This window comes from Microplitis mediator, chromosome 6 (genome assembly GCF_029852145.1).
Source record: "Microplitis mediator isolate UGA2020A chromosome 6, iyMicMedi2.1, whole genome shotgun sequence".
Lineage (NCBI taxonomy): Eukaryota > Metazoa > Arthropoda > Insecta > Hymenoptera > Braconidae > Microplitis > Microplitis mediator.
The window spans coordinates 6,313,953-6,327,305 of NC_079974.1; the positions used below are offsets into that span (position 1 = coordinate 6,313,953).

At 31.8% G+C, this 13,353-nt stretch overlaps 1 protein-coding gene across 1 annotated transcript; it reads right to left on the reverse strand.

Annotated features, from left to right (window-relative positions):
- Window positions 1–5,684: 5,684 nt before the first annotated feature.
- LOC130670433 (uncharacterized) lies at window positions 5,685–7,190 on the reverse strand. Its single transcript, XM_057473838.1, has one exon. The coding sequence runs from the start codon at window positions 7,188–7,190 to the stop codon at window positions 5,685–5,687; it is 1,506 nt and encodes a 501-aa protein (XP_057329821.1).
- Between the last annotated feature and the right edge of the window lie 6,163 nt (window positions 7,191–13,353).

Sequence of the window (13,353 nt, forward strand, 5' to 3'; positions counted from 1 at the left end):
ATTTTTTGTGTTGATTAATTAAAATAATTATTCTCATAATTAACAATTAACATTTTCGTATAAAGTTTGTGACCAAACGATTCAGAAAAGATTGAATTATTTTATTTTGTAAATTTAATTAACTGCATGAGAAAAATCTGTTTCCTGTATTCCGTTAAAGTCGCCTGAGGATTTATTTGCAAAACGTTTTTGTTAATTACAAAAAAAATTACAACTTTTTTGCTAGGTTTTTTGCTAGGTTTTTGTACCTAATATAAAACGTATATAATTGTCAAGACTTATATACAATTGTATAGAACTATATGGGGCATTCCACGCCAAATCGACCACTTTTGACCCCGACCACTTTCGATTTGGCTGAAAATTTTTTTTCCTTTTCTTCCCCATGAAAATCATTATTCAAGAAATTTTTTACCGAACCCAAAAAAAGTTATGAGTTTTTCAAAAATAAGGCTTTTATTTTTTCAAGTAGCTATAAGTTCTTCAAAAATTGACAAATTGGGACATTTTTTTTTTTCAAAATTATTGTCTTTGAATGTACTTTTTGTTATATTCGCTCCAAAAGTTCAACTTTTGAGCGCCGGGTGGCGTCCGTAAAGGGACTCTTTTTTAGAGACTCTACTATACCGTTTTTTTTTCACGGCCTAGGCCGTGAAGTTTTACTCCCTCCTTTTTTTTTACGAACTTTTCGTGTACACTCAGACGAAATTGAGAGAGATCGTAAAAAAAAAAGTCGCATTCTAGTGTACCAACCAATGAATTTGAGTAAAGCTTAAACTTAGTTACTATTGAGTGGCGCTGATTATTTCTCTGCTGGCAGTTTATTACGAAGCGGACCTAACGTTAATAAAATAATATCCATGCCATTCCATTAACCATAAATACACGATACAAGTAAATTATTAGCGTATATTTTTAAAGCAAGTAATACAAATTAGTCAATTATTTGTTTAAGAAATATCTATATTCACCTACAAGTGATTAATTAAAAAAAAAAATGTTTGTATCTACAATAATAAAAAATATAGAATGTTTCAATGGCCAATGTATTCGACAGAAATCAATATTAATAAAAAAATAATTATTATGAAATTAAGGTTTTTTTGCCCTAGTGAAAATTCATAAAATTTAAATGTCATTATTTGCCTCCTATCCCTCAAAAGTTAAACTTATGAAGCGATAATAACAAAAAATATTGTATCTCATTCGGCCGTTTAGTGGCGATTTTGACAACGACTTGTTTTCGATATTCGCTTTATTGTTAGTGACGCGAATGTACGAAAACGAGCGCGAGTATCCGTCCTCGGCTACGTCTCGGACGTTAAAATTACGCCCGTTTCGAACCTTCCCGCCACAAACCTTAAGCTCATATCGAAATATCGTCGCTGTCAGAAATCCGCCACTTCACGGCCTTATGACATAAATAACTATTTCAGAACATAATACAAAAAAATTTTAAGATGATAAACGCTATGAAATTTTCGGATTTATTGAGAAAAACCATTATTTTCTTCAAGTTCGCTATTTTTAATTTGTTTTTTTATTTTCTCAAAAAAAACTTCAATTCATTTTACGATTTTTCCCGCCAATCCAAAAGTGGGCGGACTTTTCTTTCTATTTTTTTTATCAATTAAAAAAAAAATTTTTGCCCAGTTGGGCTTATTTTACAAAACATCACTTGGGAAATTTTTGAGAATTTATAGACGACTTTAATGTTTAAAAAATTGAGATGAAAAAATTAATTAAAAGTGGTAATCCTCGAAAATATTTAGATTTTTTTCAAAAAATTGAAAAAAAAAATAGAAGATACCTATCAATAATTTTACTGCAATTTTTTTCAAAAACTACACCTGGAAACAAAGAGAATAGAAAGAAAACTGCTATTAGGTTTATTTTTAACCGAGTCACAGGCTTTTGAAATAGCGATGTGCGTTAGATTTATTCATCAAAAGCCTGTGATTTGGTCAAAAATAAACTAAATGGCAATTTTTTTTTCATTGTTTTGTTTACAGGTGTAGTTTTTGAAAATATTTACAGTAAAATTATTTATAGGTATCTTCTATTTTTTTTTTCGTTTTTCGGAAAAAAAATTTTGTTTTTCCTCTTTACCTTACATTTACTGAATAACTAACGCAAAAATGAAAGAAAATCCGAAAAAAATTAATTTTTTTATTTTGGTAACGACTACGCAAATTAAGGAACAAAACTTGTTCCTTTAATTGTTTTGCAAAACTTTGAGCAATCGGAACGGACAAACGGTTCAATGAATCAATCTGAAAATTTCCAGGGTTTTTGGGAGTACATTAAGCTGTAAAATTACCTGGCAACATTATTTTTTTTATCAATATTTGCAGAGTAGCGATGAGTTGACTAAAAAACCAGAAAATGGTCATTTTTTGTGGGTTTTTCAAATGGATATCAAGGATGAAAAAAAATTTTTTTTTGAAAAAATCGAAAATGGAGCTTGTAGGGAATTTATTCAAGTTTATTAAACTGCCCTTTAAATTACTGTGTGACCATTACTTGCTGAGATATCAATAATCGAAGACAAAAGGCTCCTTTTTGATTTAAAGGCTGATATCTCAGCAGCAAATTGTCGTACAGAAAAACAAAAAAAAGCAAATTGTAGCTGAATAAATTTCCTAAACGAGCCATGAATTCGTTTTTTTGAAAAAATTTTTCCCGGCCCCGTAGACCTAAAAAACAAAACTAAAAAATTTAGAAAAATTTTGTCTCGACGTTTTTCTTATGATTCCGCGAAAACCGTGGCTCAAAAAAATATTTTGCTGGAAGATCTTCAAACTAGAGATTTCAAGCTTCAATTTCCTTTTTTTATTTTTTCGATGCGATCATTTTTCACGAAAATACAGCCTTCCAAAAATCACTAAAAATTTTATAAAATTTTCTTGTTCCTTTAATTTTTTGGATAAGTGTATGTACTCATACGTGGAGCACATAAACAGCACATAATTTTAGTCTAGGCACATAGGCACTTTCTTTCGAATTTCGTGTAAGGAAGGAACTAGCTGCGTCTGTAATATATTTTTCCAACACTAAGCTGCTGCGATGAAAATAATTACGTCCCGACAATCAAAATTCAAAACAATAAAGAGCTTATTTGAAGTTTGTAATAAGTAGGCAATACATATACAGACATATATGCACACCACCACCACCAACTATAAACCGTCACTAAAATATGTTGACACTACCACTCCCTGCTACGAGACACTCACCAACATGCACACACACACACGCGCACACACACACACACACTACCAGCATCTTTTTTTTCTTCTACCTATACACACCCATAGACACAGCTTTTTTTATTTGGATTTCTTCGTTTTAAGTAGTCACATCTATAAGTCGCTTGAATATGACTTACATACTTTGAAAGCACATAAAAAGCCCATAATTTTACCGCGATGCCATTAGTCTTTACCAATACACGTACTGATTAAATCAGTACGGCTATGTTGAATTTATTTCAGCTAACACAATCATCATTAAGAAAAAAAATTATGGTGGGATAATTATTTTATTGCATGCCTTAAGCGCGAGCGTAGGTATGCTCTACTCTCGCCTTAAAATAAATAAACTGGAGTCCGTCAGAGTTTTATTTAAATAAATAATAATATAGTGGTTAAAGTAGATCGGCCTTTGTACCCCAATAAAAGAAAACATCAATGGTCATTTTTCTAAACAATAAACAGCTGGTCCAACCCACAATTTGGATGAAAAATGAATTTTTCAGAAAAAATCCTGTAAAATACATGTAACACTCCTCTTGTAATCTCCATAACTTTCGAAAAACAAAACTAATTCTTTTAAATTTTATTTCAATATATCCGTAAATTCGTTCTAACAAACCGATTAAAAAACCACAACTCTATTATTATTCGTTTGATTATAAAATAATAAAATGTGTACTGTCGAAGCTAAAAAATTTACATCTCAGGCTGCCATATATAAAAAAAATATATAAACAGAGTTAGTGAAGACCTGCTTCTTCTATCGGAGCGTGCTAGATGGCGTTAGCAAAGATTTCCATTCTATCCACGGGAATTTTTCAATATTTTCTATAATAATTTTTTATTATAGTTTAATAATTTCTTAAATGTAAGCAAAAAAAAAAGAAAAAAATAGGAGTCTTTATGAAAAAATTAACAAATCGTAACGTAAACATTTAATCTAAATAATTCGTGTATGACACGACCGCTTAAGGCATGCTCATTTGGATTTTCCAAACTTTTTTACTCATACGTGGAGCACATAAACAGCACATAATTTTAATCTAGGCACATAGGCACTTTCTTTCGAATTTCGTGTGAGGAAGGAACTAGCTGCGTCTGTTATATATTTTTCCAACACCAAGCTGCTGCGATGAAAATAATTACGTCCCGACAGTCAAAATTCAAAACAATAAAGAGCTTATTTGAAGTTTGTAATAAGTAGGCAATACATATACAGACATATATGCACACCACCACCACCAACTATAAACCGTCACTAAAATATGTTGACACTACCACTCCCTGCTACGAGACACTCACCAACACGCACACACACACACACACGCGCACACACACACACACACTACCAGCATCTTTTTTTTCTTCTACCGATACACATCCATAGACACAGCTTTTTTTATTTGGATTCCTTCGTTTTAAGTAGTCACATTTATAAGTTGTTTGAATATGACTCACATACTTTGAAAGCACATAAAAAGCTCATAATTTTACAGCGATGACATTAGTCTTTACCGATACACGTACTGATTAAATCATTACGGCTATGTTGAATTTATTTTAGCTAACACAATTATCATTAAAAAATAAAATTAGGGTGGGATAATTGTTTCATCTACTCATACGTGGAGCACATAAAGAGCACATAATTTTAGTCTAGGCACATTGTCTTTTTTTATATTAAAGTCCTGCAAAACGTGAATGGCTGTTGCAGCTTATTATCGAGCTGGCATAACTTAAAAAAAAAAAAAAAATAATCGAGCCCAAAAATCAAAATTGGTGGCATTGTGAAGCACATAAAAAGCACGTAATTCTATATAATTTTCATAGGATTGTGCCCATTTGGCTGTGCCAGCTATATAGAGGTCCGAAAATGGTATCTTGAGCGATTGGCAGGCCTTCAGACCTTTTAATGAGTGCATCTTTAATGATAAGACCATAATGATCGGCACCAATGATGATATCAATTGGTCCTGGTCTCATGAACGCTGGATCTGCCAATTGTAGTTGTTTGTATTGGTCCCAGTTGAGTGTGTTGAGTCCAACAGATGGTAGTTGAGTAGTGAGACCACCTAGTATATGAGCACTGATGATGACTGAGTCGTTTGAATGCCTAGATGAAAGCTTGAGTGCGACTCGACCTTTAGTTCTACCAGCATTGGCAACACCAATACCAATAATCTGGATAGATGAGTGAGTGCGTTTAAGTTTGAGTGAATTTACCAAGGAATCTGAAACAAACGATAATTCAGACCCTGGATCCAGCAATATGCGTACTGGATGAGTACTTAACTTAGTGATCAAGTCCACTAGGCATGTTGCGAGTAAGATTGCTGGGCGATGAGTACTAGTATGATGAATGCCAGACGTGTTGAGTGCAATTGAGTTCAGTTGAGCGTCGCTCGAGTCGTCATGTGGAAGCAGACGTCTTTATTGAGTGCTTCTAGCGGTCGAGCTAGATGGTTTTTGAGTGCTGTTGAGTCCCGGGTGTATCATGGTGTGATGTTTTTGTTCACACACCCTGCAGGTGAATTGTGAATTGCACGCATCCGGTAGATGATGGCCAAAACAATTTTCACAAAGTCGCTTCTCCACAACGACTTGAGTGCGTTGAGTCTTTGTGAGTCCCAAGAATTGAGTGCATCTCACAATGAAGTGATCTCCTTTACACAAATCACAAGGATATTGTGCAGGGGGGAATACCTTCTTGGGAGGCTTCTTGAGTGCAGTAGATGAGTTCGTGGCTGGAGCTTTAGTTTCCGATGAGTGCAACTTGGAAACAGCAGCAGCAGAGTATGACGCTGGTTTGCCAGATGAACGTGGTGGTTTTGATGCCTGTTCCACCCGTTCTTGAGCACGAGCACGACTGACTAAAAAGTCATTGAGATCTTTGAGTGATGGGTATTTAGTGGAAGCACCCATTTTGTTTTCCCAGAGCTTCCGGTTGTGTGAGTCCAGTTTAGATATGATCAACTGCGTAAGCAGCGGATTCATATCTGAGTTCCATTGTACCCCGAGTGCGTTGAGTGCGTTGATTACCTCTGAAACGGTGTTCAGAAGGTAATTGAGCTGCTCAGATGAGCGTGAAGTGAGCACATGCATATTAAGGAGCTTGTCCAGTTGAGCACCGATGAGTAGGCGAGGGTTGTTGTACCTTTCCTTTAGCTGATTCCACGCAGGTACAAATTGGTCATCGCACATTTGTACACTGGCGAGGCTGAGTGCGGCTTGTCCTTGCAGACAGCTCTTCAGGTACTGAAGACGTTGAACTGGAGCAAGTTCTTGAGCATTAATCACCATTGAGGTGAATGAGTCCCTGAATTCAGGCCAGTTCTCGTAACGCCCATCGAACTTGGGAATTGCGAGTGCTGGCAGATGCGTTGGAGCCCGGGTTGAGTGCACTACAGCTGGAACAGCAGCTGGTACTGGAATTGAGTTGATGAGTGCGATTAGTTTGCCCTTGGCGTTGATATACGACCGGTACACCAGCTCGTATACTCCGTCCTTGACGTATGAGCTCTCCAAGAATTCCTTGGTGCAGGTGAGTGCTAGTGAGTCGTGAGTGAGGTTGAATTGGTGCCATTCACCCTCGAGTAACTCAAGTCGAGACTTGAGTTGAGCTAAGCCGTCGGCGACGGTGAGTGTATCCGCCAGAGCTTCCCAGTCTGAGAAGACTCTGAGGCGTGAGTGCTGGCTGATGACTTTCAGCTCGAGTGCTGGGGAAATCGTCGATTTCCTGGGAGAGCGCTTAATTTTCTGCTTAGACTGGTCTCCTTCGCCGTGGATCCCAGTCTCGGTGGCGCTTGAGTCGCTGAGGCCTTGATTTTCGACCACGTTGATTACTGGAAAGAGGTGTTGGTCCCTGGGGGTACCTTCAGGAACCTCTGAGTGCTCCTGGTCCTTTGGAAGACCCTTCTTCTTCTCTTCATCCCCCATAGTGAGCTCCTTGACCTGTGAATGGGGTTATATGAGTACAGCTGCCCAATGATGATGCTACCGACACAACCAACCAACCATCCGGCTCGAAGGACCATAATGTTGTAATATTAATTAAATAAAGACATGCCAGGTCTGTTTGGTGGTTGGGATGTTTGAAAAATACGCATATTTAAAAATATAACAATATTTTTATTTGTCACAGCACAAAATATCACTGGGTTGCAAATTAAATAGTTTATTTAATTTATAAATACTGTTAAATGTCTGAGCTCATGAATACGTGAATGATTGAATACAAAATATTGAGTTGAGCTCGAGTAAATAATGAATTAAAAATAATCAAGTTGAGTTTAATTGAACACTGAGTTGAATGCAAAAATGTCATGATAATAAGTAACATGATGTCAGAGGTTACTGAGCGAAGTGAATTATTGGACACATTAATTACTATTTTTAATAGCACTGAATACATAAATATTTTTGTTATTGAGTTTTAATAGTGATGATCACTTAATTGAATTGAATTTAATGAGCTCATGATAAATTACACTGATTTTAATTTATTTGTTGAACACGTGGTAGCATGATAGCAGAGGCTACTGAGCGAAACATAACTTTTAAATTAATTAAGAAATTGAGCATAATGATAATTAAATAAATAATAAAACTGAGTCTTTTAAATTAATTGAGCACTGATAGCAAGTAAATGTTTAATAAAAAATGCACCTGTTGCTTTCTCGATGAAATAACCTCGTCAGGAACAGGTTGTAGAACACTGGATTTCTTGATGTTATTTATTAATTATTTTATGAGCTCTGGAGCTCGCGATTATAAAAATAATTATATTTTTATATAGAGTAATGAACTCTGAATGTAATTAATTGATTACTTTTAATTAGTTACTCGAGATGAGCGCAATTTTAATAGATTATACAAAACACGTGGTGACACTTGAAATTGTATAAACGAATAGATAATGGCGTCGGTCTTCTTGCCACGAGATTCAACACATTTACATATCACACAATTTTTAATTTTTAAATAAATCTAAATCCTGCTGTTGTTTATTAAAAAAAAAAAAAAAAAAAATTATATATTATTATTATTGAAAATGAATCTTTATTTATCATATATATGATTCCGATACTAATCGAAAGTGACAAAGCCACACAATATGATTTTAAACATCATGAAAGATTACCAAATCCGAACTAGGTAGGCAATTTCCCATGATAGATGTACCTTTAACTCCACCGTCCATCTTACGGTTTTAAATAAATTATATATTATTATTATTGAAAATGAATCTTTATTTATCATATATGATTCCGATACTAATCGAAAGTGACAAAGCCACACAATTCAACTCAGTGTTCAATTAAACTCAACTTGATTATTTTTAATTCATTATTTACTCGAGCTCAACTCAATATTTTGTATTCAATCATTCACGTATTCATGAGCTCAGACATTTAACTGTATTTATAAATTAAATAAACTATTTAATTTGCAACCCAGTGATATTTTGTGCTGTGACAAATAAAAATATTGTTATATTTTTAAATATGCGTATTTTTCAAACATCCCAACCACCAACCAGTCCTGGCATGTCTTTATTTAATTAATATTACAACACTATTTTTATTTTGATTTATTACTTTCACTTGTTTTACGTAATTTACGTTTATACGTGGTTCTTAAAGTAAAGCTGGACACTTAATGACGCATAATTTTTAGTAAATATAAGGTGTCACCGGTTGGTAACATCCCTACTCAAAATTTTGAAAAGAATTTATATGCGGAAGGAGTGTCATTTGAGTCCCTTTTGCGATAACGCGACTTATGCCTTGGTTTTAGCATGCATTCCAATGACATAAAAATTTAACATGCATTAAATATTGAAATAATATTTAATGGAATATTTTTTTTTTAGTAATAATAAAAATATTCATAAATTTTTAGATATATATGTATATAAATAAAATATATATATATATATATGAATAATATTTTTTTTTTTTTTTTTTTTTTTATATAGCTTATTTGTCTATTTATTATTATTATTATTATTATTTTTTTTTTTCAGTTTTCTCTTTTTTTTTAATTATGTAATCTATTTCTATTACTTTTATTTGTAATTATTGATTATTCATGTAGTTTTTAATTACTTCAATATGTTGAATATGTATATATATTAGAGTGTCTCAAAAAAATCGACTTTTTTTTTTTTCTTGAAGAACATTGAAAAATCGACAGAGTATCTCTAGACAAAGACCCTGTTAAAATATGAGACCTTAATATTAACATTTAAAGGTGGCGATTCACGATTTTCTATTTTCCATTTAAATAACATGGGAAAAAAAAAATTTTAATTTTGGAATTTTATACCTCGGCGATGGCTTATTGAACAGATAAGTTCAGGATATATTTTTGTAGGGAATTGAACGCTCTACAAAAAAAGTCTCTTATCATTTTTTGATAAATCCATCTGTTCAAAAGTTATTGGAGCTCGAAGTCAAGTTAGAGTAAATTTCGAGATCTTTTTACTTTTCCGGCGAAACTATCGGACTTATCATAAAATGTCATGAGATTTTTTTGTAGATAATTTTATTTTCTACAAATTATCATTGATAAATTTTTTTCAAATTCTGCATTGTTTTCTAGTTGTTTCCATTTTAATGCCAAGCTCTTAAAATCGATCAGAACACTACTTTTTTAGAAGCTTGGCATTAAAATGGAAATAACTAAAAAAAAATGCAGAATTTGAAAAAAATTTATCAATGATAATTTGTAGGAAATAAAATTGTCTACAAAAAAGATATCATGACATTTTATGATAAGTCCGATAGTTTCGCCGGAAAAGTAAAAAGATCTCGAAATTTACTCTAACTTGACTTCGAGCTCCAATAACTTTTGAACAGATGGATTTATCAAAAAATGATAAGAGACTTTTTTTGTAGAGCGTTCAATTCCCTACAAAAATATATCCTGAACTTATCAGTTCAATAAGCCATCGCCGAGGTATAAAATTCCAAAATTAAAATTTTTTTTTCCCATGTTATTTAAATGGAAAATAGAAAATCGTGAATCGCCACCTTTAAATGTTAATATTAAGGTCTCATATTTTAACAGGGTCTTTGTCTAGAGATACTCTGTCGATTTTTCAATGTTCTTCAAGAAAAAAAAAAAGTTGATTTTTTTGAGACACTCTAATATATATAGATATAGACATATGTAAAAATTTAAATTTCGCGACGACTGCGCGCGTCGCTATCCTCCCGCGCTGAGAACATTACCAGCGCAAAGATGGTAATGCATCGATTATTTATCCAATTACAGAAAGCTACCTTGAGAATAATCGATAAATAAATATATATATACTTTTCTATTAAGAATAACTTATAAAATTTATTATATTTAATTTCTTACGTATTCTCATATTGTTTGAATTTATTTTTCATAATAAATTGAAATATTGATAAATACGTAAAAATATATATTTTTATAAAAATCTTAACTATTATTTTTCCTATTGTTATTAGAAAAATTATTTTTCATTCTATATTTTTTTTCTCTGTTTTTCTATTATTATTTTCCTTCTTTTTTATATATTTATATATTTATTTAATATCAATATTGACAACAATGAAATTTTAAATTTACCCAAGTATTAGCACAATCTTCACAAATATATCCCGGTTTTTGATATATTAACACTTCACCGCACTTAATGCAATTTCCCGAAATTTTATACGGATATAACCGATGCCAGTTTTGATTGCAATATTTAAATCTTTTAGTAAAAATCATTGGACAGTCTTTTAAACAATTTTCGCACATAGATGCGTTGTCAAAATCATTATGATAAAACTCTTTTACTGTTTCCTTTGGCATGGTACAATATGATGTTATCAAACTTGCGTAGAATTTTAAATTTCTTCCAGGAATTCTGGTGTGTGGAATTCCGTACAATGCATCCAATTCTTCATCTTCTTTCATCTGTTTAAGTACTCCGGCAGGAATTTTCATCTGTAATAACACTTTTAATTTCAAGTATTATCACTAAAATTATAAAATAAAAATAATTAAAAATTTTTTAAAATTTGTTAGTCACAAGTTGTTAGTAATTTTAGAATTGAGTTTAAAATTATTTTATGAGGATAAACGGAACATGCTAGTTGTTTTTTGAATAGTTCTTGTTTCATTATTTCCTTCTTCATTTGTTGGTAAACTTGGATAAATTTTTTCATCTGTTGATGGTCCTGATGGTTCAGTATTTTCAATTGTTGTTTGAATTTCTTGATTTTGGGTTGGTTGTTGAATTATAACTAATTCAACATTTTCATAATTGTTTGAATTTGTATTATTATTATTATTAATTGGGGGCAATATTCAGATCTCAGCTAATAAATAAATACACAAATGCTCAGGTTATTCAAGATCTTCAATTTATTTGATGTCTAAATTATATCAAATTCCGCTACGTTTCGTTGACAATCTCAACTTCATCAGGCTTCTGAAAACCAATAACAACCATAATTCCCATGACAATTGTTAGAGGAAAAAAGGAAAAAGTTTTCGTTTATTTATTGTTAAAGAGTTTTTTGAGAAAAGAAATGATATGAATACTGATTTTATTTAAGATTGGAATGTATTTTTATAATTTAAATTTATATGACTGTATTATTATTTTGTAAAACTTAAATAATTTAATTTTTATAATTGTTTATATAATTGACATGGGAATTATGGTTGTTATTGGTTTACAGAAGCCTGATGAAGTTGAGATTGTCAACGAAACGTAGCGGAATTTGATATAATTTAGACATCAAATAAATTGAAGATCTTGAATAACTTGAGCATTTGTGTATTTATTATTATTAATACTTTAATGAATATTCTTAATGTTATTTTCTTGTGCTCTTATTAAAATGTAATTAGTACAGGTATCCCAAAATGAAAAACACAAATAAAAAGAGCATCCATGAGTTTTTCGAATTTGAAAAGCATGAAGTAATGCGTCAAATGAAAATTTTATTAGTCGTATAATCATAATTATACTAAATATTCCCGCACTTGCAGATCCCAAAAATTAAAAATTTTCCCCATGTTTTTTCCCATGCTGAATCAGCTAATTTTTGTAATGCATTAGTGTCAAATAAATTTAATATTGATTCACCCTGATTTGCAAAATACAAACCATCCATTCCTCTAGCAATGTTGCTTAAAATTGCTGGTTTTTCTACTGGAGACATAATTCTATGTCTTAATTTGTCGAGATCTTGTTCAGAATAAATTCCACTTGTAGCTAAAAATTTTGGAGAAGTATATTTCCATGTTGGTTTAGTTAATGGTTGAATTTTATTTGGTGGTAAAACTTCAACCGGATTAGGTGTAAATTCGTACCATGATCCATCTATTAAAAATAAAGGTGGAAAAAGTGGATTGCAATCAATCTGAGTACCTTTTCTTACTAAAATTCTTGTTTTCGGAGTTAAAAAGTAACTGTCATTTCCTCTTTTCACTGGTAATTCGTTATAGCACTCACTTCTTGGGTAAACTGATACTTCAACAGGTATGCACTTTACAATATTTATCGATTCACCTGACATTATAGCCATATAACCTGGTCCTTTCATATAATTATAAGCAAATTCGTCTGGTTTACTTGACGCAATTGATAACAAATTTTTTAAAGTATTACGTTCTAGCATACAACGATGAATTAACACATCATAATATAATTGTTTAATTTGTTTTTGTATAAATTTTTCTACATATACAAACTTAGAATTAACATACGCAAATAGATCTAAATTTTCTATTGATATTTCATTATTTAACATTAAATCATTCTTTGGTGTTTCAAAGATAAATAATTTAGGATGTTCAGTTCTGATTATTTTATAGCCACAAATAATTTCAACATTTGTGGTAGTTAATGCAAATGTTATTCCATTTGATTCTAAGGAATAAATAATTTCATGTTTATCTGAATTTTTTTCAGATGTTTTATTTACTTTACCCGTATATAAAACCCCGAAATTTTGAAAATCACATTTATGCGATGGAATATAGTCCCAAAAAGTATAACCTCCCTCTAAATCCAAACAAGATAAATCAGATAAAGTACATGTTAAACCCGATTTTAAGTAAATTT